Genomic DNA, 22,903 nt, shown 5'->3' on the forward strand with positions numbered 1-22,903 from the left:
AGTATGGAGCAAAACTGGGACAAAGATGATATACAGGGTCTCTCCACAGTGGAATGAGTCCCACAAATGCTCGATCTGATCCCTCAGGGACAGCGGAGATCATACCGTCAGGACCATTGCTGATCAATCCGACGACCGAATCTTTCAGGCAGTCGCTTCAAGAACTCGAACGCGAACTCGGAAGCCCCGAGCACAAGGGAGGGATCCAACGAATCGGGTTGGTCCAAGTGCGAGGGGCATTCTGCTGACTCTGTTTTCCCAGCAATAATTCGGCAGAGGGTCTCTTGCAGTGACGCAGTGCTGTGACGACAGCCGAGACGCATTTTACTTTGTCTACACGTGGTTTGGTTCCTGCCTGGACTTTGCGTCTCGGGTCAGTCTCGAAGGAGCATTCAATCCAGGCCGACGTCTTCAGATTTCAGACAATGGAAGCTCTAGCAGATGATGACCGCTGGAACATGGCGGTGGTCGAGTCCTCCGAGTCAATGCAGATTCCGGCCGTATGTCGTTCTATCTGAATTCGTTTCGCGTTTCGCCTTCAGCAAGACAATCTATCCGCGTGTACTTAGGGCATGCTCGTATGGACCCACTGGAGGGACCTGCCCTTCTCGACGGTTCAGGCACACACCACGTCTTGGCCCATCTTCAACCGCCAGCCTGAATGGGACTGCCTATCACACCCCAGGTTGCCTCAGTTGATCACGGTCCATTGTCGTCGTGGGGTACACCATGCCGCCATACTGCCTGACGGCCCCTCCTGTTGCCCCTCGATTCGCGAGCCACTCAGCAGGCTGATTCGTATCACCCCAATGCTCACACACGCGTGGGCCTCGCAACCTCGCAATTGGACAGTCCTTCAACCCCAAACTTCAGGCCAAAGACGGACTTCGCTTCGGGCAGTGACCGGCATCCGTCGGGGCGCTTGTCTAGGCTCCTCTTGCATGAGTTGGGCTTCCCATATCAAGAGCTCCCAATGCTCAATTATAGTGAGTATTTAACCCCCCAAATACGCAAACTCCAGCTCCTTTTCAGGACTCAACTTACCTCTGATACCCCATACTAGACCCATTCACCATGCCTGCCCCCATCTCTTCTTCACCTTCCACTTCAATGCCGATCGCCATCGTCGGCATCGCGCTCAGAGCGCCAGGGGATGGCTCTGACCCAGAACGCTTCTGGCAGATGTTGCTGAATGGTCGTTCGGCAAGGTCTGAGATTCCCAAAGACCGTTACAATGTCGATGGCTTTTACCATCCTAATCCAGAGCGTCTCGGAAGCATTCAGCCTCGGCATGCCCATTTCCTGGAGCAAGATTTCAAGGCCTTTGATGCGCCTTTCTTCAGCATCACGCCCAAGGAGGCAAAGGCGATGGACCCCACGCACAGGATTCTGCTGGAGGCAACCTACGAAGGATTCGAGAATGGTACAATGTCCCCGTGCCTCCCTGGTTGTTACGAGTACTGACATCGACTTAGCCGGTATGAGTTTGCAGGATGTCGCTGGAACACGCACGTCATGTAAGTCAACGTTGTATCAAAGTCAGACCGCATCGAGTACTTATCTTCTCCAACTAGGCTACATTGGCACTTTCACCGGAGACTTTCCGAACCTTCAAGCTAGGGACAATGACGGTCCCTCGATCTACCGTAAGTTTCACAGCCACGTGAGCGCCACCAAGGAGCATTCAACTCACAACCCACCTAGACGCAACTGGACTCTCTTCATCGTTGGCATCGAACAGATTGTCTTGGTTTTACAACCTGAGAGGCCCTAGTATGACTGTCGACACGGCCTGCAGCTCCAGTCTGATGGCTTTCCATCTGGGATGCCAAAGTATCCGGACGGGTGAAGCGGAGATGGTAAGTGATGTTTCATCTACCCACAACATATTTCAAATGCTAATCATCCTTCCAGAGCTTGATCGGTGGTGCAAACCTCATGTTCGGTCCTGACATGAGCATTCTGTTGGGCGCCGCAAAAATTCTTTCCCCTGACGGAAAGTCTCAAATGTGGGACCACAAGGCAAATGGCTTCTCCAGAGGCGAGGGCTTTGGAATCACCATCCTGAAGCCTCTTGATGCTGCCCTGAGAGATGGGAACACGATTCGTGCCGTTGTCCTTGCGTCCGCCGCGAACGAAGACGGCAGGACGCCGGGAATTTCATTGCCGAACAGCGAGGCGCAGGCGGAGCTCATTCGCACGGCTTACCGTCAGGCTGGCGTAGATCCCACGGAAACGGGATATGTAGAGGCCCACGGCACTGGTAAGTCCTCAAATTTCTCCTGTTACCCTTGAAACCCCCTAACCTTTCCCTTATCCCACTCCGACCGGATTCTGGAGAAATAACTGACACTGCTTTTCAGGAACCCAAGCTGGAGATCCTTTGGAAGCGAAAGCGATCCTCACGACCATCGGAAACAACCGCAAGGACGACCTCTATGTTGGGTCTGTCAAAACCAACATTGGCCATCTCGAGGGTGCGGCTGGAGTTGCCGGTGTGATCAAAGCCGCGCTGGTGGTCGAGCGCGGATTGATCCCTCAAAACCTTTGGTTTGAGAAACTCAACCCGCAAATTGAGCTTCCGGAGAACGTCAAGATACCCTTGGAGCTCACCCAATGGCCTCATGACGGCCCACGGAGAGCAAGCATCAACTCTTTCGGTTTTGGTGGAGCAAACGCTCACGTCGTCCTCGAGGATACTGCCTCTTATCTTGCCAGAAATGGTCTGACCGGTCATCACGCTGCTGCTGTCAAGGTGGCGCCTCGCATCAACGGTGTAAACGGCGTGAACGGCATCCATGATCAACAGAAAAAGCCAAAGCTCTTTCCCCTTTCTTCCTACGACCAAGAAGGTGTGAAGAGGATGGTGAAGAGGCTCGGCGAGTACTTGGAAGTCAAGTCCCTGGGCCATGACGCCAAGTTCCTCGACAACCTGGCCTACACCCTTGCAAAGAAGCGGACCATTCTTCCTTACAAGTCCTTTGCTATTGCGGAAGATGTCAATTCGTTGATCAGCAGGCTCGAGGGCATCCCAGCAGCCAGTCGTTCTTCCGACACGGATGCTCCCAGGATGGCATTTGCCTTTACCGGCCAGGGTGCCCAATGGTTCACCATGGGCAAGGGACTGACAGTCTTCAAGGCCTTTTCTGACAGCTTGCTTTCTTCTCAGAGCATTCTCTACGCTCTGGGTTGCCCCTGGAATCTGATTGAGGAGCTGAACCGCCCCGAGACTGTCAGTCGTCTGCATCTTGCCGAGTTCAGCCAGCCAGCCTGCACTGCCCTGCAGGTCGCTCTTGTCGATCTTCTGAGCAGCTGGAAGATTCGTCCGGTCGCCGTCGTCGGTCACTCGAGCGGAGAGATTGCTGCTGCTTACTGTGCCGGTGTGATTTCGAAAGAAGCGGCTGTCAAGATCGCTTGGCTTCGAGGTCAATTTGCCGGATCTGTTGGCCAGAAGTACCTCAAGGGAGCCATGATGGCTGTCAGCGCTGACGGTGAGTCCATGAAGGCTCGTATCCAGGGACTTACCCGCGGCCAAGCTGTCGTCGCCTGTCTCAACAGTCCAAAGGCATGCACCATTTCTGGTGATGAGCCCGCAGTGGACGAGCTGCACGAGATTCTCAAGGCCGAAAACATCAACTGCACCAAGCTCCAAGTGGAGGTTGCCTACCACTCGCCTCACATGGCTGTTTTCAGAGACGCCTACGAGTACGCCCTGCAGAACCTTGGAACTACCTGCAGCAAAGACACGATTCCCATGTTCTCGTCAGTGACTGGGGAGCTCATTGCCCCTGAGAATCTCGGTGCATCTTACTGGGTTGACAACTTGGTTTCGTCTGTCAACTTCACCGGCGCCGTCCGCTCTCTGCTCCACTACTCCAAGGAGACCAAGAGGTCGCACGACCGCACTGCCTTTGCCAGCGCTTTCGTTGAAGTTGGTCCTCACTCCGCTCTGAGGTCATACCTCTTGGACATCTTCAAATCCGAGGACCGCTTCAGCGATTTGTCTTACACCACTATGCTGAGAAGGAAGTACGACTGCGTTCAGACCTCCCTCCAAGCCATGGGTGAACTCTGGACCAAGGGCTGCGCGGTCGATCTGAATGCCATCAACGAGACGCCTTTCGATGTCAAAATGCTCGTTGATCTGCCTCCTTATGCCTGGAACCACTCGCTCACTTTCTGGGAGGAGTCGTACCTCAGCCGCGAGTACCGCATGCGCGAGAAGCCTCGCATGGACTTGATCGGATATCCTGTACCCGGATGCACCGAGCCAACGTGGAGGAACTTCCTTCGCTGCAACGAGAACCCATGGATTCGCGAGCACAAGGTCCAGGGAGACATCCTCTACCCTGGTGCCGGTATGGTCATCATGGCGATTGAGGGTGCTCGTCAGCTCGCCGACACCAACGAAGAGATCCATGGCTACGAGCTGCGGGATGTTGCCATCACCAGCGCTCTGCGTGTTCCGGATGACGAAAAGGGAGTCGAGGTGATGGTCAACTTCCACCCGCGCAGGACTGGCACCAAGGCTGCTCCCTCTTCCACTTTGAATGAGTTCACAGTCTCGTCTTGGTCTGGAGACAGCAATCAGTGGACAGTGCACGCCAGAGGTCTGATCTCGGTCACGTACAAGTCGTCGCTCTCTCCTTCGATGCAGCAGGAACTGACTCTCGAGAACGAGAGGTGCAAGAAGTCCTTTGAGGACGCCAGAGAGAAGTGCCCCACTCCCGCAAGAAGCTTCCTTTACTACACTGTCGAAACCATTGGCATGCACTACGGCAAGACTTTCCGCAACATGGCAGAGCTGTATGCTGGTGACAGCGCCAGCTACGGTATTATCACGGTTCCTGACACCAAGGCCGTCATGCCCGAGGGCTTTGAGTATCCTTGCGTCGTCCACCCAGCCACTCTTGATTCCGTGCTTCACTTGCTCTTCCCATCCATCAGTGGTGCCGAGCAGTCTCTCAATGAGGCCGTCGTTCCCTTCTCCTTCGACCGTATCTTTGTCTCTGCAGAGATCCCGACGACTCCTGGAACCAAGTTGCACGGCTTTTCGACCGCCCAGAAGACGAGCTACACCACTTGGATGTCTTCTATCACGATTGCGACTGAGGACTTGGCCACGCCAACAATCATCATGGAGGGTCTTGGTCTTGCTTCCGTCGGCGCGAGCGAGAACCAATCTGCCAAGGAGACCAGGGCTCAGTGCTTCGATCAAGTATGGCACCCGGATGTTGATCTCATCTCGTCGGCCCAAATCAAGGAACTCGTCCACAAGAGGACGATTCCCAATGCCGATGACGACTCGGTCCTGGATCATTTGGAGTACGTCTGCCTGGTCTACATCTACCAGTGCCTCGAATGGTTCGAAGGCAAGGGCAAAAAGTACATTCCCCAGGACGGTTTCTGGAAGCTTTTCGTCGAGTGGATGCATGACCGCATCAAGGACTTTCCGCCTCTCCCAAGCGACCCAGAAGTGATTGAGACGCAGCTGGAAGTATCCAAGAAGCGCATCGTCACTTCTGACAGCGGTGACATTACGCTGCAGATGATTGACAGGATTGGTCAGAACTTGACCAAGATCTTCAGTCGCGAGGTCGAGCCGCTCCAGGTCATGCTCGAGGGCGACTTGCTGTACACCTTCTACCGCGGTGCCTTTGGAACCAGCTTCAACTCCAACGTTGCCGAGTACGTCGGACTGGTTGCCGACAAGAAACCTGGCCTCAGTATCCTTGAGATCGGAGCTGGCACCGGTGGAACTACCTACCACGTCCTCGAGCGTCTGCGCAATGAGGATGGATCCTCCAAGGCCACACGCTACTTCTTCACCGACATCTCACCCGGTTTCTTGGCCAAGGCTGCTGAGCGTTTCTCCAAAGATGCCTCCATCATGGAATTCGGCACTCTCAACGTCGAAGACGACCCTCTAGACCAAGGCTTCCAGCCCGAGAGCTTCGACCTGATCGTTTGCGCAAACGTCCTCCACGCCACCAAGTCCATCCAGGAGACTCTGGCTCACTGTCGAAGCCTCCTTAAGCCGGGTGGCAAGCTCGTCCTGTCCGAGGTCACGATCAAAAGGATCTTCTGCGGCTTTGTCATGGGTCCTCTTCCAGGATGGTGGCTTGGAGAAGACGATGGCCGCAAGGGCGGTCCTCTTCTTGATGTCGAGGAGTGGGATGTCGCGCTCAAGAAGGCGAGTTTCAGCGGAGTCGACATGGACGTAAGGGGCGACTGCGAAGAGTCGAAGGAGCCTGTTTCGCTCATCGTCTCCACCAAGCCTTTGGCCTCTCAGTCAAAGCCTGCGTCCTCGTACGCCATCCTCAGCACGGGAACAGCGGCTTCAAACGCCCTTGCCGAGACGCTCCAGAAGACTTTCCAGTCCCGCGAGCTTGACTCGGTCATTCTTCAGTGGGGCACCTTCACACAGGCTGATGTCCAGGGTAAATACTGCATTTCGCTCGCGGAGTGGGAGCATCCCCTGTTGGCTACCATTAGCGATGAGGATTGGGAGACTTTCCGTCAAGTCATCCTCAGCTCCGCTGGCACTTGTTGGATCACTGGCGGCGGCGCAATGGACTGCCCCTCCCCTCACAAGGCTCTCATGGTTGGTCTCTCGCGTGCGATTCGCAACGAGAACGCCGGCGTCATCCTCGCCAACCTCGACATCGACACTTCCGACAAGATCGACCTGGAGGCATCTTCTTCTGCCATCCTCGCACTTGCTTTCGACCACAGCCGTGGTGAGAGCCCAGACGGCGAATACGCTGCCCGCGGCAACTCCATCTTCGTTCCCCGTGTCGAGAAGACTCCCAAGGTTGACGCCTCCCTGCGCAAATATGAGTCCAAGGGCGAACCAGAGCTCGTTTCCTTCACCGGCTGCGGCAGGCCTCTCAAGCTGACCATCAAAACTCCTGGTCTCTTGGACACCTTCCGCTGGGAAGAAGACGAGACCTACTACAAGCCGATGCCAGAGGACTGGATTGAAATTTCCGTCAAGGCCGTCGGTCTCAATTTCAAGGACGTCCTGGTCGCTTTGGGCAACCTCAACGAGAACAAGCTCGGTGTCGATGTCAGCGGTATCGTGACCCGTGTCGGCTCGGCCGTCACTGACCTCAAGCCCGGCGACCGCGTCATGACTGCTTCCTGCGACACCTTTGCCACCTTTGTCCGCTTCCCTAGCCAAGGTGCTATCCGCATGCCACCAGGAATGAGCTTCGAAGACGCTGCTTCGATGCCTTTGATCTTCTTGACGGCCTACTATGCTCTTGTCACCGCCGGTGGACTCGTCAAGGGCGAGAAGGTCCTGATCCACGCTGCCGCCGGTGGTGTCGGCCAGGCAGCCATCATCCTCGCAAAGCACATTGGCGCGGAGATTTTTGCCACTGTGGGACCTCAGGAGAAGAAGGAACTCATCATGAAGCAGTACGGCATTCCCGAGGATCACATCTTCAGCAGCCGTGACACCAGCTTCGCCAAGGGTGTCATGAGGTCCACAAATGGCCAAGGTGTCGACGTGGTCCTGAACTCCCTTGCTGGTGAAGCTCTCCGCATGAGTTGGCACTGCTTGGCCAAGTTTGGACGCTTCCTGGAAATCGGCAAGGCGGACCTGTTCGCCAACACCGGTCTCGACATGAAGCCTTTCTTGGACAACAAGAGCTACATTGGTGTCAACCTGCTCGATTTCGAGAACAACCCCACCCCCAGGGCCGTTGCTCTCTGGAACGACGTCGCGCGTCTGATCCAGGACGGTGCTTTGAAGCCTGTTTCCCCTGTTCAGCTGTTCACTTTCGCTGAAGTGGAGAAGGCATTCCGCTACATGCAGACAGGAAAGCACATGGGAAAGGTGGTTGTCCGCGTCGACGAGAACGACGTGGTCCCCGCTGTCCCGAGAACACCCAAGGTTGGCGTTCGTGCTGACGGCACGTACATCTTGGCCGGTGGTCTGGGTGGTATCTGTCGTGAAATTGGCCGTTGGCTCGCAGAGAAGGGCGCCGGTAACCTCGTCTTCCTGTCGAGGTCTGCCGCGAGCGGCGATGACAACAAGGCCTTCATCGAAAACCTGCGCAAGACGTACAACACGAATGCGCTGGCCTTCAACTGCGATGTTGGCAACCGACAGTCGCTGCAGTCGGTCTTGGACCAGATCAAGGATCTGCCCCCTGTCAGGGGTGTGGTCACTGGTGCAATGGTTCTCAAAGTAAGTCACGCAAATACCCAGAATTGAAGGATGTGAAACTGACCAGATACAGGACACTCTTTTTGACAAAATGACCGCAGACGATCTGCGCATTACTGTGGGCCCGAAGGTCCACGGCACCTGGAACCTCCACGACATGTTGCCCAAGGACCTCGACTTTTTCGTCATGCTGAGTTCTTTGGCTGGTGTCATGGGTCACCGCGGCCAAGGCAACTACGACTGCGGCAACATCTTCCAGGATTACTTCGCCAGCTTCCGCCGCTCCTTGGGTCTGCGCGCCATGACCATCGATATCGGCTACCTTCTTAGCGTCGGCTTCGTAGCCGAGCACGACGAGTACGTCGACCACGTCAAATCAATGGGTCTGAAGGTGATGCACAACTCCGATCTCCACGGTCTCATGGCGACGGCCATGGAAGGCTCGGAAGCCCATCCTCCCCAAGTAATGTGCGGTCTTCCGTACAGCGAGTACTCCGAGTCCTGGTACTGGATTCAGGACGGCAGGTTCGCGGCGCTGCTCAATCGCGCCCAGGGATCTGGCGCTGGCTCTGGCTCGACCATTTCGCTCCGTGACGAGCTGTCTCACTGCACGGACATGGCTGGCGCAGTTGACACGATCACTGGTGCCATGGTCGAGCGCCTTGCCAAGCTCATGATGGTTCCGGCAACCGACATTGACGCCAACAAGCCAATGAGCGCCTACGGTGTCGACTCTCTTGTCGCCGTTGAGGTGCGCAACTGGATCGCGAAGGAGATGCAGGTGGAGGTCAGTGTCTTTGAGATCATGGCAAACATTCCGCTGAGGCAGCTTGCTGCCGATTTGGCTGGAAAGAGCAAGTTGCTGGAGGAAGTGAAATGAGTGTTGCTTTTGTGACTTTCTAGCATTTTTGGTCTGGCGTTGAGATGCATCTAGACGGTTTTGGAAGGCTTGCATGGCGGAATGATTAGTTCGGAGTTCGGTTTGAGATATTAGCGCGAGCGTTAGACTTTCTTTTCTTGAAAATCATGAATTCTCCAGAAAGCTGCAGAACAAGTTGGCAGCGACTCACAAATGCTTCTCCAAGACTCCACCTTCGCATCCCCTAAAGTGGAAATCGAGACAATCCTCCTCAACACCACCAAAGATCTTTGACCGAAAGTTTCATCCCCCAAGACGGACATTGAGGCTGTGAATTTCGCTCCGTGCAGTCCGCGGCCAGAACTCCACGACCGCTCCAATTCACAACATTCGATCCAATGGCTTCTCATGAATGGCCCAAGTGCTCACCTCGGGGCGTCCTGGCGGTTGGACGGGCCGAATGAGATATATATTAGAGGTGCGGAGGCCCCCCAAAGCGTCGTATCTCTTTTCCACACATCAGGTCCCGCGCTTGAGGTGTTGAAGTCTCCCGTTCCAAAATTCTGAACCCCGTTCTCTTCCACGTCCTCCCGCCTTCAATCATCAATAACCCAAAGCATCTGTTTCCATCTGTCAGTGCGGTATTCGCACGACACGCAAAATTCACTTCTCCGGTGGCGCACAGTCCGGTTCCGACCATCCGGCCAATCTCAAGAAATGACACGTCCATCATCCCCCCACGATGTCGAAAAAGCAGCAATCTCGGCGCCAGCCTCGTCAAGCGATGGCATCGAAATGATGGAGCGAAGCACATCGATAGACAAAAATTCCGAAGACCGCCTACGGCCTGGAACGGAGCCAGACCAAAAAGAAATGGACTGCGCCAAAGTAGACGAAAAAGACCAAAATCAAAATCTCGTACGCAGACTTTGACTACTTCTCGCGTGCACACAGAATGGCAAACTGACAGAGCAAAACAGGTGACGTGGAACGGCGATGCGGACCCCGAGAATCCCAAAAACTGGAGCAGAAACCGGAAATGGGTGGCCTGCGTGTTGCTCTCCCTCTTCAATTTCGTTGGTCCGCTCTCTTCTGCAATCGCTGCACCGGCACTGGATTCCATAGCTGCAGACCTCAACACGACAAACACGGTTGGTGTCATGATCCTATCCATTTACATGCTCGCATTCTCCGTCGGACCGCTCTTCACCAGTCCCCTGAGTGAGCTGTATGGTCGTCTTTCCGTCTTGCAGATTTGCAACACATTTTTCTTCATCTTCAACACAGCGTGTGGTTTTGCTCGGTCGAGCAGCCAGATGCTGGCTTTCCGCTTCCTGTCCGGAATTGGCGGGTGTGCAGCGCAATCGGTATTCTCGCAAGCCAATCCTTTGGAGCATTCCTTTGCTGACACATTGAAAGATAGGCGGAGGCATTCTGAGCGACATGTTCACGCCTCTCGAACGTGGCAAGGCTCTCGCGGTGTATAGTATTGCCCCGCTCCTGGGACCCATCGTTGGTCCAGTCGCGGGTGGTTTTCTCGTCGAATACGTATCCTGGAAGTGGTGTTTCTGGATAATCTCTATCCTCGATGTCCTCGTACAAATTTGCGGACTCATCTGTCTTCGTGAGACTTACCCGCCGGTCCTATTGCAAAGAAAACGCGACGTTTTGATCAAAGAGACTGGGAACGCGGAGCTGAGAACGGAGTTTGATGGCAGCAAGGATTGGAAGCGACTGCTCAACGTCAATCTGCAGCGGCCATTCTTACTGCTTGGAACTCAGCCCATAGTGCAAGTGATGAGCTTGTACATTGGATATGTTTATGGGCTGGCCTTTTTGGTCTCTGGTAAGATGAACTCACAGCTGGGGACGATCATTGCTGACAATTTCAAGCGACTTTCCCTATGGTCTGGGAGGGCGTGTATGACGAATCTCCCTCCATTGCATCTCTCAATTACATGTCGAGCGGAATAGGAGTCATAATCATGTCGCAATTGTCTCCTCGACTGGGCGATCGCATCTTCAAAAGACTCATTGCTCGCTCTCCCAACAACCAATCTCGCCCAGAGTTCCGCCTCCCATTGCTCTTCCTCGCCGCGACCATGTTGCCTGTCGGACTCCTGATCTATGGCTGGAGCGCAGAGAAAAGAGTCCACTGGATCGTACCAAATATTGGTGCCGCCATCTTCAGCGCAAGCACGTTTGTGACGTTCATGTGCGTCCAACAGTACTTGATCGACGCTTACACGGTCTATGCTGCCAGTGCACTCGCTGCCTCGACCGTTCTGCGAGGGCTTTGCGGCTTTGCCATCCCCTTATTTGCGCCAAGCATGTACAAAGACCTCGGATTTGGTTGGGGAAACACGATACTGTCGGGGGTTGGGATTGTCGTCGGATTTCCGGGAGCTTTCATGCTTTGGAAGTGGGGTGCCGCTCTGCGAGCCAAAAGCCAATACGTGTCCAAGAAGTAACACTGAGTTGAACCAAACTTTGAATGGGCCACCAGGGACACATGAATTGGCAAGATTTCAGGATTTGTGAGGGGCCGATCGCCGGCTGGATATGTCGACGCACCAGTGCAAGTCGCCGACGCGTGTGACAAGCTTGGCCAAACGTCCAAGTACACGGCGACTTACCACAGATCCCAGACGCGGAGCAAGCATCCTAAATTTGTCCCCCAATTTTTCAGACCCCCTTGGGAAGGCAAGCAGGATAAAAATCCCTCCAGCTGGGCAAGAACAGCAGCTTGCTCACGCGGCCCAGCGGTGAGCTTGGTCCATGACCACATGGGTGTAACGCTCACATAACACATGTTTTTGTATTTCCTCGAGACAACCGCACACTCGGTCGGCAACACCGAGCGGCCGCAGATATTGATGTCGTCTTGCTCAGGAGTCAATAATGGCACCCTGTAGTTGGCTCTGCTCAGAACGAAGTTGAAGTTGCCATGGCTGCACTGTCCGCGATGACGGTACTTTGGGAAGTTGACGTTGAGGACTGTCCCCTCGGGAAGGAATGGATGTCCATTTGCGAGAATGCGATTGGTAAGGTTGACAGCTAGCTCAGCGTAAGCAAGCTGTTCGGTGGTTGTTGGTGAATTCCAGGCAGATCTTTTCTTGTTCCAGCCGGCAAAAGCGATGCTAGGAAGTTTGAAGATCCGGTTGGCGAGGACAGCAGCTCCAGTCGTTCCTGACTTGCTATTCTTGTAGCCATAATTATGGCCTCTATTCGGCCCGACAAGAACCATGTCTAATTGCGGGTGCGATTGGTTCGTAGCGTGTTGCGGCCAAGTGCCGTTAACGCCGTCTACCATGGAGGCATAGGCACTCCCTTCCACCCAATGAAGGCTGTGGTCTTTCTTGTCGACTCCTATGTTTCCTTTGGAAGAATGACCACAGGAATCATACTGGCAGCCTTTTCCAACGTTTTTGCCCAATTGCCATTTGTCACCTGCAGCACTGCATTAGCGTATACCATTTGTAAACCTCGTAAACTTGCCCTTTTTGGATTTGTCTCGAGTCGGTGCGGATACAATGACATTGTGGCCAAATCTCTTTAACTCGTCATAAAAGACTCGGAATTGTTTCTCTGCCCACCCGTCGTCGTTGGTCAGCAGGAGATTTGCCCGTCGATGCGTATCGACGAAGGATACGTTCCAAGGTTCTTCAGCGGCGTATTGTTGTTCCTGATTCTTGGGGTCGAGTAGTTCCAAGTCTACGGTTCTTCCAAAAGCGTCGAAGAATGTTCTTGGGGGCTTGTTCTTTGCAGCAACATTGTTCGCAAGAGCCCAGAGAACGCAAAAGAGAAGGCCGAGGAATTGCATTTTGTCGAATTGGGATGTTGGTGTTAATGGAGACAGTGCTGGGACAACTTATAGGCCTGGAGACACATCCTGTTCATTGGAACCACGGAATACTGTACCATTCAATTTTGTTGAAGTAAACATGAACAGCGCGTGGCGTGCTTCGGTCGCCGCAGTGACCAACAAGACGTTGTAATTGTCGTCCCAGTGGGAGCGGTCGTTCCTGGACGCCCGCTGTGGCAACGCTGCTGTGGCAGTGTAGCGTAGAGACAAAGGCAAGCGTTGTTGAGTGCAGGAGTAAGAAAGGTTCCGAGATGATTGAACGCTGCGCCTTGTTGAAGGAAAACAGATGAGTAGATTGGTGTTCCGTCGGTGGTTGATGCAAGCGAGAAGAAAGTCATGGCCGGTAGCCACGCGCCTTGCCTTCCCCGCAAGAACCTGACAGCAACAACAACAACAGCAGCAACAACTATAACGAACGACGGCAACGACGCCCATCGAGACCTATCTCGTCATTTCTGGCTGTGCCCTTTCCGACACCTGGCGCGAGGCGATCAGGAACAGCTACAAGCTACGGCCGGACTGGGCTGATTCCCCAACCCACCCTCTCGCCCCAGAACACTTTCAGCGGACCCAAGGGAGCAAACAAGTTTCGCTTTGTTGGCTGAGGGCAACCGAACCAAGGAGAGTCTCTTGTCAATCACTTCTCTAGTTCAGTTCTTGTTGAGTAAAATGTCTACAAATGGCTACAATCGGAGCGTGATGCGCGTCGACTGCCTCGCGTCGGATTCGCTCACGCGTCAGTTATGGAAAGCCACATGCTTAGACAAGACAAGATTGAAAGTCCTCTTGAATGAGTCGCGCACAGGCCGGCCATAGTTCCCCGGTTTCTCCTTGGCCCCCACGGCGCAGATCAATCCTGTCGTGACCTTGTGGAACTCCCCATCAGTTGCTTTGCCGACAGTCAGAGCTGCACCACCCAGGGAGCATTCGACAATCTGGCGTCCCTTGAAACCCGTTGTACAGTTCCCATGTTTGAAAGCCGGTGTTCAAGTCGCACGCTGTTCTTTTGTTATGTTCACACTTTATCGAACTCACAACACCCAGGAGCACCGTCAAAGGACTTGATGCCTTTTTGGGACAAATGTCCGGTCGGCGGGCCTTTTCTTTCTGCTATAAGTTGCGCGATCACAGCATCTGTTCGGACGTTGGACAAGCCCAACTTACTGCCACCAGTCTTCCATCCTCGGTCAGCCTGTATCCATGGAGGGGTTTGACTTGATTGTTATCGGAGCAGGTAAGAAACCGGCTCTTTGATGGGGAGTGAAACAGGAAGGGACATCTCGAGCTCTCCTCTCATCATCATGATGAATGCTCCAAAGGAATTCACTCTGCTTGAGACAAGCCTACGAACCTCCAAGGGTTTTCTGACAGTGTCCAGGATGGAACGGCCTTGCGGCGGCAAAAACCTACATTGAGTTGCATCCAACCGAAAATGTGTTGGTTATTGACTCTGCCGAGTCCATCGGAGGAGTTTGGAGCCAAGAGCGACTCTACCCTGGCCTGAAAAGCAACAACATGCTCGGAACCTACGAGTTTAGTGACTTTCCGATGAATGAAGAAACTTACGGCGTCAAGGAGGGGCAGCATATCCCGGGCGCTGTACTACACCGATACCTGACCGATTACGCGGGGCAATTTATTGGCGAGCGAATTCGTCTTGGGACCAAAGTCGACACTGCCAAGCAAGACGAATCTGGAGCCTGGTGCCTGAGCACTACGCACGACGATGAAACAGGGAAGCTCCGTACCAAAAGACTGATTGTTGCGACCGGCGTCACTTCTGAGCCAGCAGTGCCACAATTCAAGGGGCAGGATTCTTTTGCGGCCCCAATATTCCACGCCAAAGACTTTCGCCAACGAGATGACACACTCACGACGTGTCGCAGCGTCACCGTCGTAGGCGGTGCAAAGTCGGCTTGGGATGCTTCATACGCGTACGCACAAGCCGGAATCTACGTCGAACTAATTATCCGCGAGTCTGGCCGTGGTCCAGTATGGATGGCGCCGCCATACGTGACCCCTCTCAAGAAATGGCTTGAGAGTCTGCTCACCACTCGACTGCTTACGTGGTTCAGCCCGTGTATTTGGGGTGACGAAGACGGATACGGCCTGATCAGACGGTTCTTGCATGGCACGTGGCTTGGCCGCAAAATCGTCGACGGGTTCTGGCACATTCTGGCAGAGGACGTGAAGAGCTTGAACGGCTACGACAAGCACCCCGAAACAAAGAAGCTGAAGCCGTGGAACAGCGCCTTTTGGATAGCCAGTAGTCTCAGCATCCTCAACTACCCGACCGACTTCTTCGAGCACGTCCGCCGCAAGCGAATCCGCGTCCACATCGCCTCGGTCGACCACCTCTCGGAGCGTACCGTGCACCTGTCTGACGGACGAACGCTCCCGACTGACGCCCTTCTCTGCGCAACGGGTTGGAAAGCGAGCCCGCCCATCAACTTCTTGCCTCCCGGCAGCACCGCGTCGCTGGGTCTGCCACACACAACCAAGGTGGCCGACGCGCTCGTCGAGAAAGCCAACGCAACCATCCTGTCACGCTTCCCTCGGCTCCAGCAGCAACCGCAGCTCCCGCACCGCCCCGAATTCGACAACAACAGCCACCCCTTCCGCCTCTACCGGCTCATCGCGCCGCCCACCCACGTCTGCTCGCAGCGCTCGCTCGCCTTCGCCGGCATGACCATGACCACCTCGACGGCGCTGATGGCGCAGACGCAGGCCCTCTGGATCAGCGCGTACTTCGACGGCACACTCGCACGCGCGCCCGCCGACACCGCATCTGCATCTTGGAGCGCACTGCTGCACTCGCAGTTCGGCCGCTGGCGCTACCCGCTCGGCTACGGCGCGCGCGTCCCGGATTTCGTTTTCGATGTCATGCCGTACGTGGATATGCTGCTGCGCGATTTGGGGCTGCCGACGCGGCGCAAGGGCAGTTGGTGGCAAGATGTGCTGAGTCCGCACAGCGTTAGGGATTATCGGGGGCTGGTGGAGGAGTGGGCGGAGAAGCAGAGGAGGGAGAACGGGGAGCGTGAGTTGCAGTAGGAGTAGGACGAGCGATTGCTTGATGGGTGGGTGGAAGCTTTTGGCACAGGCAACAAGCAGACATACGGACAGACAGATGGCGCAAATCGACATTCAATTGACAATCCCACTTCTTGATCAGCTACGTACGTACGTACAGCATGAGCTCGTCTTGGCTTCGCCCGCAGGCTACTGACGCCGGACACCGCGCGAAGGTGCGAGCTCGTCGTCCGGCTCCCTCCACGTGATACGCAATATGCTGTAAATGCTTGAAATTGAGGAACCTGTGTCCAAATGAGCGGGAGAAGGTGCGGACGAGATGGTGGAATAGAAAGGGGACCAGATTGCGGGGAAACTGTTCAAAATGTAGAAAGAGATGTATCTAGATGCGCGGGAGAAGATGCGAACTACACGGCGGGGCAACTAGCAGAAATAAGGGGAAACTAGGCGTATATGGCGGGGAAACTGGTATTTTTAAGGGGAAAATGAGCTTATGTGGTGGGGCAACTAGCATAAATAAGGGGAAACTAGGCGTATATGGCGGGGCAACTGGTAGAAATAAGGGGAAACTAGGCGTATATGGCGGGGCAACTAGGAGAGATAGGGGGAAGATGAGCTTATGTGGTGGGGCAACTGGTAAAAATGTAAGGAGATGAGAGAGAGAGACTGGAAAGAAAGACTGAGACTGGAAAGAAAGACTGAGACTGGAAAGAGACTGACTGGGAAGAAAGACAGATGGCGGATAAGGCGGGGGAAGATGGACGATATCGGGGTAGATGGCGATGAGATGATGACGAGGAATCGAAGAGAGGAGGGGGAGCCAGACCCTTTTGTGTTCTCGCGGAACGCGGGGCGGTAAAGGACGGACTGAGTCATCCACAGTCATGAGCTGGACGTTTGGACGGAGATTCGGCGCCTTTGGTTGAAAGAAGGGGGGCAAGGAGGCGTTAAGGTTGTTTGGACGAGAGGAGAGCTTGACCCGGCCAAGACATCATTCTGCGCTATGCACAACCACTGGCGGCAAAAGGGGCCGTTCTTTGAATATCTGGAAGTCAAGGGACGGCAATGGATTTGGGAGAGTGTCGGAAATCTGCGTCCGATGGTGTGTTGAGAATTAGTTGGGACGGAGGTCGGGTTTGCTCAGGGGCCACGCAGACCATGGAACGAGAAGGAGTAGATACGGCTGAATTTTCGATGGAGCAGTCTAACGCGACGATGTTGAGATGCGACTCTAACTATTCGATGTGATCAAGAAACAGGCGCCGACACTGCCGCGGCGACCTCCATAGTCGGCACAAAGTCTTCCGTCGGGGTGCGACCCATGCCACACTCGGTCGCGACGCCAAAGCTGTTAACGAACTTGGATGCGGCGGCGATGCGGCGACGAGTGCCGTCTTCATCACGGGGCTGGACCACGCCCAAATAGAGCTCTGAGTCGCCAAGCGGCAAATCTTTCAGCGGTGCGAAGTAAGCCTCGTCGTCCCTCTCCTTTGGCGCCGACACATGAATCCAGTTGATTTGCCTCTTGACGCCTTCGAAGACAGCGGTCGCAACCTCAACGATGAGACCTAGGTCCTTGGGTTCCACAAAATGGCGATGACCAATGTCACCGTAGCAAAAGTGGAAGCCCAGCTCGACACCAGGGCTGACAGCGTTGCCGAGACGAACACCCATTGTCTTGATATGACCTTTCGCGTCCGCGATGTAGGGCTTGAAATGCGGCCAAACCGCGCCCTCCATCATGGCAAAAGGCGAGGCGACGTCCCACTGGATGGCCAGGTCCTCGGCGGGGATGCTCTCCTCGATTTTCTTCAAGTCGCGGATGAGCGCTGCTTCGTAGAGCGGCTCCAGAGCTACTTGGTAGGGCTCCGCAATCAAGACCAAGACGTCGATGGGGCAGGGCATGGAGACCTGGAACTTGACGCGTTTCGGAATGACGCCTTCTTCACGCAACTTGCAAAAGGTGGCGTACGACTCTTTGGCGTAGACGTCGTAGCTGGTTTGGATGTTGCCATCAAGCTTCTTGACGACCGCCTCCAGTTCTTCGGGGCTGACGGGATCCACTGGGGCCGGGTTGAATGATGCGTCATACTTCTTCAGGACCTCGGGCGCGTCCTTGAACGCCCCCTGCTGGAAGAAGGTGAAAGATTGCCGGATCTGAGTCTCTCCATCTGGAATTCGGCGCAGGCGGCCAGGCAAATGGGCGGTGACCTGTCGAAAGACGTCCTCAGTCGATGGAAGGCATACGCTGCCTACAAGATGGACTCCGCGGGGCTGAATCGAGGCCATGTTCAACTAGTAGCTGGCTTCTGCTCAACTGGTAGTTTTGCCGACCAAATGTCTGGTTCTCGTGAGCTTTAAGACACATGTATCCAGAAGACAGAACAAAGAAGTTCAAGCGGTCTGGAAACGGCGTACCTCCAAAAAGCTTTTGTAAGTCGATTCTCAGCAGCAAATTCAAATTGCAGGGAATCAAAAGTCTGTGCAGCTGAAGAGTCGGCCAAGTCTTTGTCTGTCGTGAAACTGCTGCAGAAGCTGTCATCGAACAAGAGAAAAACGCTGCCGAGTCCAGGGGCGACATTTGGATCCACTCAATCGCCAGCTGAGAAAGGCCATGTGGGGAATGATGCACAGAACGTGAGCAATGCGGCACAGCCAGCCAAAGAGGGCTGGCAAAACAGAACAATGCCAATAATAGACCCCCAAAACCATCAGCATATCGGGTGCGCTAGAGAAGAACGCGGTACAATCGAGATGTGGCTGATGGCTGAATTGGCAATCAGAACCTCGGAGGCCAAACAATGACTTTGTGCGACCAACCTCTCGCCCTTGAGGGCAAACCTCCGCTTCCGTTTGAGAGCGACATGACGGCATGAATGAAGCCATTCTTGATAATCGGTCGACTTTGGCGCGCGAAAAATGGGCGACAATTCGCAATCCAGGTCTGTTTGTACCGCTCAAGTTCGCTGACAAGATGACCAAAGCGTCGCTAACGATGGAAAAGGGCACAATGCGAGGCGAGCGCGTCGGGGCCCCGCTGTTCTGCTCCAGAGAAGACGATGCTGGGGGTGGCCGAAACGAGACCTGAGGCAGGCTTGAGGCTTGAGGCCACGGAGCGACATCGGCCAGCCGGAGCTGGGACAAGCACCATTACCAAGCTTCCAAACTCTATACAACGCTTCTTTTAACTTCTCCCCAAACCCAAAGCCTCTTCTCGCCATCATGTCCGTCCAACCCCTCGCCGACCCTCCTCGCGACCTCAAGGAAATTGCTGCGATCGAGCAGTCGCTCCTCTTCCCCACCTTTACCGCCAACGATGCCTGGAAGCTAGGCAACGCGCTGCGAGAGCGCCTGCTCGACTTTCCTGAGCCAGCCGTCGTCAACATTTCGCTGGCCAACGCCAACCAGCTCCTCTTCCACACAGTCACTCGCTCGGGCACGCAGGCGGACAATGACACCTGGGTTGCGAGGAAGCGAGCGACCGTGCTTCGCTGGGGCTTCAGCAGCTGGTACATGCACAACAAGCTGGGCGGGGACGAGGCAAAGTTCGCTGCCAAATACATGCTTGGAGAGCGGGCTGGACAATACGCGATTCACGGTGGCGGATTCCCGGTGCGGGTCAAGGGCGTCGAGGGCATTGTGGGAGTGATTGTCGTGTCAGGGCTGGCCCAGCATCAGGATCACCAGATCGTGGTCGAAACCGTCGAAAAGTATCTCAGCAGCCAGTGACGAACCGAATTGGACACGCAGGATAGGCGTGTAGATATGGACAGAGATACGATTTTCTTTGGGTATACGCCCCGTCCACGCCGCAAATCTGCATCTAGCTGTCTTGGGTGTTGAGCAACGCGCTGATAGCTGTCCTCCGCAGGAGATAAGCCACCTTGTTCGAAGCCTCGCCGTCTGCCATGACATGCAGTCTGCTCGTCTGTGGAGAGCAGACTGCGGCGATGATGGGACGCCGAATCATTGTTCTCGGAGTTTCCCTATCAAAACGATTTGCCAGTACGACGCCTCTGCCCAGGTACATATCCGCTACTCTGCACGTGATGCGGCCGAGCCGCACCATTCACAAGCTTTATGCGCGAAGAAATACGCGTTAACAAGGTTCAGTTACCAGCTAAGTCGAAATGGAAGGTGTCGTGCCATTTGCATGTTTTGCCAAGTGACGCCTTAAGGCATTTCCAACCTCTCATGACAACATCCTCAGCCGCCGGTCAATTGTGTCTCGTTTCATGGTGTCGCCTCTACCTTTATCAATCACGCGGGGACTATTTCCCCCTCTCTTATCTGCCCGGGCTGTCTTGCGTGCGCGTATACAGAGTGCCACTCCGCTGTCCCCCATCCCTAAAGGGTCACAGCCGCGAGAAGGACCGCGTCCGTCCCGGCCTCGTCAAAACGTCAGCAACACCACTGGTGGGTTACCTTGATATCGCCGTCAGCCTCTTCGCTTCTGCAACGCCCAAGCTCGAACCTTTCTTGGCCGTGCCAAACAGGATCTATCCGCTCTCGTGCGGCGTTGCTGCGCCCTCTTCCGACTTGCAATATCAATGCATAGATAAAAGCACGCTGGCATCCTTCAAACTCGCCCGCAATCTTGCCCCTCCTCCCCGTTTCGCCTCCGCCCACACGCCACCATGGCAGCCACGGGCGTCCCTCCAGAGAAGTACTACGAAGAAGAGAAGCGTGGATCGGTTGCCGAAGGAGAGGTGTCGTCCACGGACCAAGGCCACGACCATGGCGCCGAATCCGAGCTCCAGCGCCTGCTCAGCACGCGGCACTTGACCATGATTGCGCTGGGTTCCTCCATTGGCATGGGACTCTGGCTGGGCAGTGGTACAAGTTTGACCAATGGCGGTCCTGCCGGCAAGTCGAGCCTAGCCTTTCCAAATGCCCGCTTGCTTATCGTGATTCCCAAGGTATCTTCATTGGCTACCTATTGGCTGGCTCGATGATTTGGGCCGTTTCGCATTCGATTGGCGAAATGGCCATCATGTATCCTCTCCCGTCGGCGTATGTTCAGTGGACAAGTAAATTCATTTGCCCTGCAGCTGCCTTTGCGCTTGGTTGGGTACGTCCCCGACGCCTTGAATCCATCCCGCAAGCCACGGATCTGACAGTCTGCAGAGTTATTGGTTCTCATACGTTATTACGATTGCGAACGAACTTGCGGTAAGTCAGCACAGCAAATTCCTATCGCACGAGAACTCGGCAATACGGCATCCACCCAATTGGACGACTTCAGGTGGAGAGGAGCAGTAGTAGGGTGGGTGGTGCGGCGCGAGCACATCGTGACGGCTACCCATCCCCACCATCTTCTCGCGGTCCTTTATGGATTCCTATGAAGAGAATTGCTTTGTATTTGGCTTGCTGACATTATAAATAGGCTGCTCATACTGTCTTGAGCTTCTGGACCACAAAGGTTCCTACTGCCGCCTGGATCACAATCTTCTGGGCAGTCATTATAGCCATCAACATAGGAGCCGTTACGATCTTTGGCGAGGTTGAAGTCGTAGCAAGTTCAATAAAGTTTGGATGGATCTTCGTTGTCATCTTTTCAATGATAGGTAAGTCTTTCTGCAGCTGTGGGCGTTATTGGGGAGGAAAAAAGGGGGCGAAAGGGGGACTTTTTTTTTTTTTTTTTCCCCGCTCCCCGCCACCCCTGGACTCCTGGACGCGAGCAAAGCATGCTAACGCCTTACCAGTCATCTCCGCTGGCGGTGCTCCCAATCATGACGCCGTGGGCTTCCGCTACTGGAACGCAGAGCCCTTTACCAACGGCTTCAAAGGATGGTACGTATCTCTCGACCACAACACCACCAACCACCCCTATCCCCACTAACAACCACACCAGGCTCTCCGTCATGCCAACCTGCATCTTCGCCATGTCGGGAGGTGAAAACTCCGGCCTTGTCGCCTCCGAGATGCGCAACCCAAGGAAATCAGTTCCGCGCGCCGTCAGTTCGATCTGGGTTCGACTTGCGCTGTTTTACCTGCTTGGCTCGCTCATGATCACTATCACCGTGTCGCCGTATAACCCGGACTTGTTTGGTGGCTCGGGCACGAATGCTTCGCCGTTTGTTATTGCGTACCGCGATGCGGGACTGGAGCCGGTAAGACTGTCTATGCCCCACCCCCTGCATACCCACCGATGTTACCCCTGAAACACCCCGAAAAGCCGTCTCTGCCTTGGCAACCAGCACGTAGCCCCTGCTAACCCACTGCCACCACAGCTCGCCCACATCATGAACGCCGTCATCTTCATCTCCGTCATCAGCACGGGCTCGATCTCCGGCTACGGCGGCTCGCGCACAACCGTCGGACTCGCGCAACTCGGCATGGCGCCCAAAATCTTCACCAAAGCGGACAAGACGGGGCGGCCGTGGGCAGGGCTGGTCAGCACGCTGCTGCTGGGCGGCGGACTGGCGTACCTCAACGTGTCGGAGAACGGGGCCAACGTCTTCACGTGGTTCAGCAACCTGACGTCGCTGTTCACGCTGTTCGGGTGGGGCTCCATCTGCCTGTCGCACATCCGCATGCGCCGCGCCTGGGCGCTGCAGGGCCGCGCCCCCGACGCCCTGCCCTGGCGGAGCTGGGTCTTCCCCTACGCCGCCTGGTGGGGCTTCGTCTGGTGCGTCATCCTCATCGTCGTCGAGTTTTACCTCGCTGTTTGGCCGCTCGGCGAGAAGAGCAGCGTCAAGACTTTCTTTGCGAATTATGTCAGTATTGTCTTGGTCGTCGTGCTCTACTTGGGCGCCAAGATCTTTTATTATAGGGGCCCATTGTTGGTCGATTTGAAGACGGTCAACCTGGATGAGGGGAGGCGATTCTACGTTGATGCCGCGCCGGAGGATGGCATCGCGGACGAGGCGGGCTTGGGTGGTGAGAAGAAGAAGTTTACGCCTAAGAAGGCGGCCATGGGCGTTGCCAAGTTCTTTGGTGGAGAGTTGTAGGGCCTTTGCGTGTGTTTGAC

General features: G+C 55.0%; 7 protein-coding genes across 7 annotated transcripts; 5 read left to right on the forward strand and 2 right to left on the reverse strand.

Annotated features, from left to right (window-relative positions):
- Positions 1 to 838: 838 nt before the first annotated feature.
- On the forward strand, positions 839 to 9,213 carry J3D65DRAFT_686651 (beta-ketoacyl synthase domain-containing protein; the record flags this gene model as incomplete). Its single annotated transcript, XM_066803833.1, has 8 exons — positions 839 to 986; positions 1,064 to 1,423; positions 1,476 to 1,517; positions 1,575 to 1,646; positions 1,705 to 1,859; positions 1,915 to 2,263; positions 2,364 to 8,197; positions 8,250 to 9,213. Coding segments are annotated over 8 exons (7,767 nt in total), but the record flags the coding sequence as incomplete, so codon positions are not given.
- A 539-nt stretch (positions 9,214 to 9,752) lies between these two features.
- Positions 9,753 to 11,506, forward strand: J3D65DRAFT_686654 (major facilitator superfamily domain-containing protein; the record flags this gene model as incomplete). Its single annotated transcript, XM_066803834.1, has 4 exons — positions 9,753 to 9,953; positions 10,016 to 10,402; positions 10,455 to 10,881; positions 10,929 to 11,506. 4 exons carry the CDS (start codon positions 9,753 to 9,755, stop codon positions 11,504 to 11,506), a joined length of 1,593 nt encoding a protein of 530 aa, XP_066651504.1.
- An 80-nt stretch (positions 11,507 to 11,586) lies between these two features.
- Positions 11,587 to 13,199, reverse strand: J3D65DRAFT_122173 (survival protein sure-like phosphatase/nucleotidase). The gene is made up of 2 exons (XM_066793837.1): positions 12,534 to 13,199; positions 11,587 to 12,485 (listed from the first exon to the last, which is right to left on the reverse strand). The coding sequence occupies exons 1-2, from the start codon at positions 12,856 to 12,858 to the stop codon at positions 11,668 to 11,670; spliced, it is 1,143 nt and encodes a 380-aa protein (XP_066651505.1). The 5' UTR covers positions 12,859 to 13,199; the 3' UTR covers positions 11,587 to 11,667.
- Positions 13,200 to 13,774: 575 nt separating this feature from the next.
- Positions 13,775 to 16,012, forward strand: J3D65DRAFT_122192 (uncharacterized protein). The gene is made up of 3 exons (XM_066793838.1): positions 13,775 to 14,016; positions 14,074 to 14,134; positions 14,279 to 16,012. The coding sequence occupies exons 2-3, from the start codon at positions 14,101 to 14,103 to the stop codon at positions 15,949 to 15,951; spliced, it is 1,707 nt and encodes a 568-aa protein (XP_066651506.1). The 5' UTR covers positions 13,775 to 14,016; positions 14,074 to 14,100; the 3' UTR covers positions 15,952 to 16,012.
- A 985-nt stretch (positions 16,013 to 16,997) lies between these two features.
- Positions 16,998 to 18,523, reverse strand: J3D65DRAFT_122344 (uncharacterized protein). Its single transcript, XM_066793839.1, has one exon. The coding sequence runs from the start codon at positions 18,217 to 18,219 to the stop codon at positions 17,179 to 17,181; it is 1,041 nt and encodes a 346-aa protein (XP_066651507.1). The 5' UTR covers positions 18,220 to 18,523; the 3' UTR covers positions 16,998 to 17,178.
- Positions 18,524 to 19,152: 629 nt separating this feature from the next.
- J3D65DRAFT_671447 (DUF336 domain-containing protein) lies at positions 19,153 to 19,659 on the forward strand (the record flags this gene model as incomplete). The annotated part of the gene is made up of 1 exon (XM_066803394.1): positions 19,153 to 19,659. The coding sequence occupies one exon, from the start codon at positions 19,153 to 19,155 to the stop codon at positions 19,657 to 19,659; it is 507 nt and encodes a 168-aa protein (XP_066651508.1).
- Positions 19,660 to 20,567: 908 nt separating this feature from the next.
- Positions 20,568 to 22,883, forward strand: J3D65DRAFT_560258 (amino acid permease/ SLC12A domain-containing protein; the record flags this gene model as incomplete). Its single annotated transcript, XM_066797461.1, is given in 7 exon segments — positions 20,568 to 20,800; positions 20,812 to 21,001; positions 21,058 to 21,102; positions 21,317 to 21,497; positions 21,636 to 21,723; positions 21,785 to 22,043; positions 22,164 to 22,883. 7 exon segments carry the CDS (start codon positions 20,568 to 20,570, stop codon positions 22,881 to 22,883), a joined length of 1,716 nt encoding a protein of 571 aa, XP_066651509.1.
- Between the last annotated feature and the right edge of the window lie 20 nt (positions 22,884 to 22,903).

The sequence above is a fragment of the Phyllosticta citribraziliensis genome, assembly GCF_038025025.1.
Source record: "Phyllosticta citribraziliensis strain CPC 17464 chromosome Unknown J3D65scaffold_12, whole genome shotgun sequence".
NCBI classification, from domain to species: domain Eukaryota; kingdom Fungi; phylum Ascomycota; class Dothideomycetes; order Botryosphaeriales; family Phyllostictaceae; genus Phyllosticta; species Phyllosticta citribraziliensis.

Bases quoted from the DNA above. Each gene is read 5' to 3' on its own strand.
- J3D65DRAFT_122173 (XM_066793837.1), bottom strand. From the start codon at position 12,858: ATGCAATTCCTCGGCCTTCTCTTTTGCGTTCTCTGGGCTCTTGCGAAC. The intron at 12,486-12,533 runs GCAAGTTTACGA...GCAGTGCTGCAG, and splicing joins TCGAGACAAATCCAAAAAGG to GTGACAAATGGCAATTGGGC.
- J3D65DRAFT_122344 (XM_066793839.1), bottom strand. From the start codon at position 18,219: ATGGCCTCGATTCAGCCCCGCGGAGTCCATCTTGTAGGCAGCGTATGC.
- J3D65DRAFT_122192 (XM_066793838.1), top strand. From the start codon at position 14,101: ATGGAGGGGTTTGACTTGATTGTTATCGGAGCAG. The intron at 14,135-14,278 runs GTAAGAAACCGG...GACAGTGTCCAG, and splicing joins CTTGATTGTTATCGGAGCAG to GATGGAACGGCCTTGCGGCG.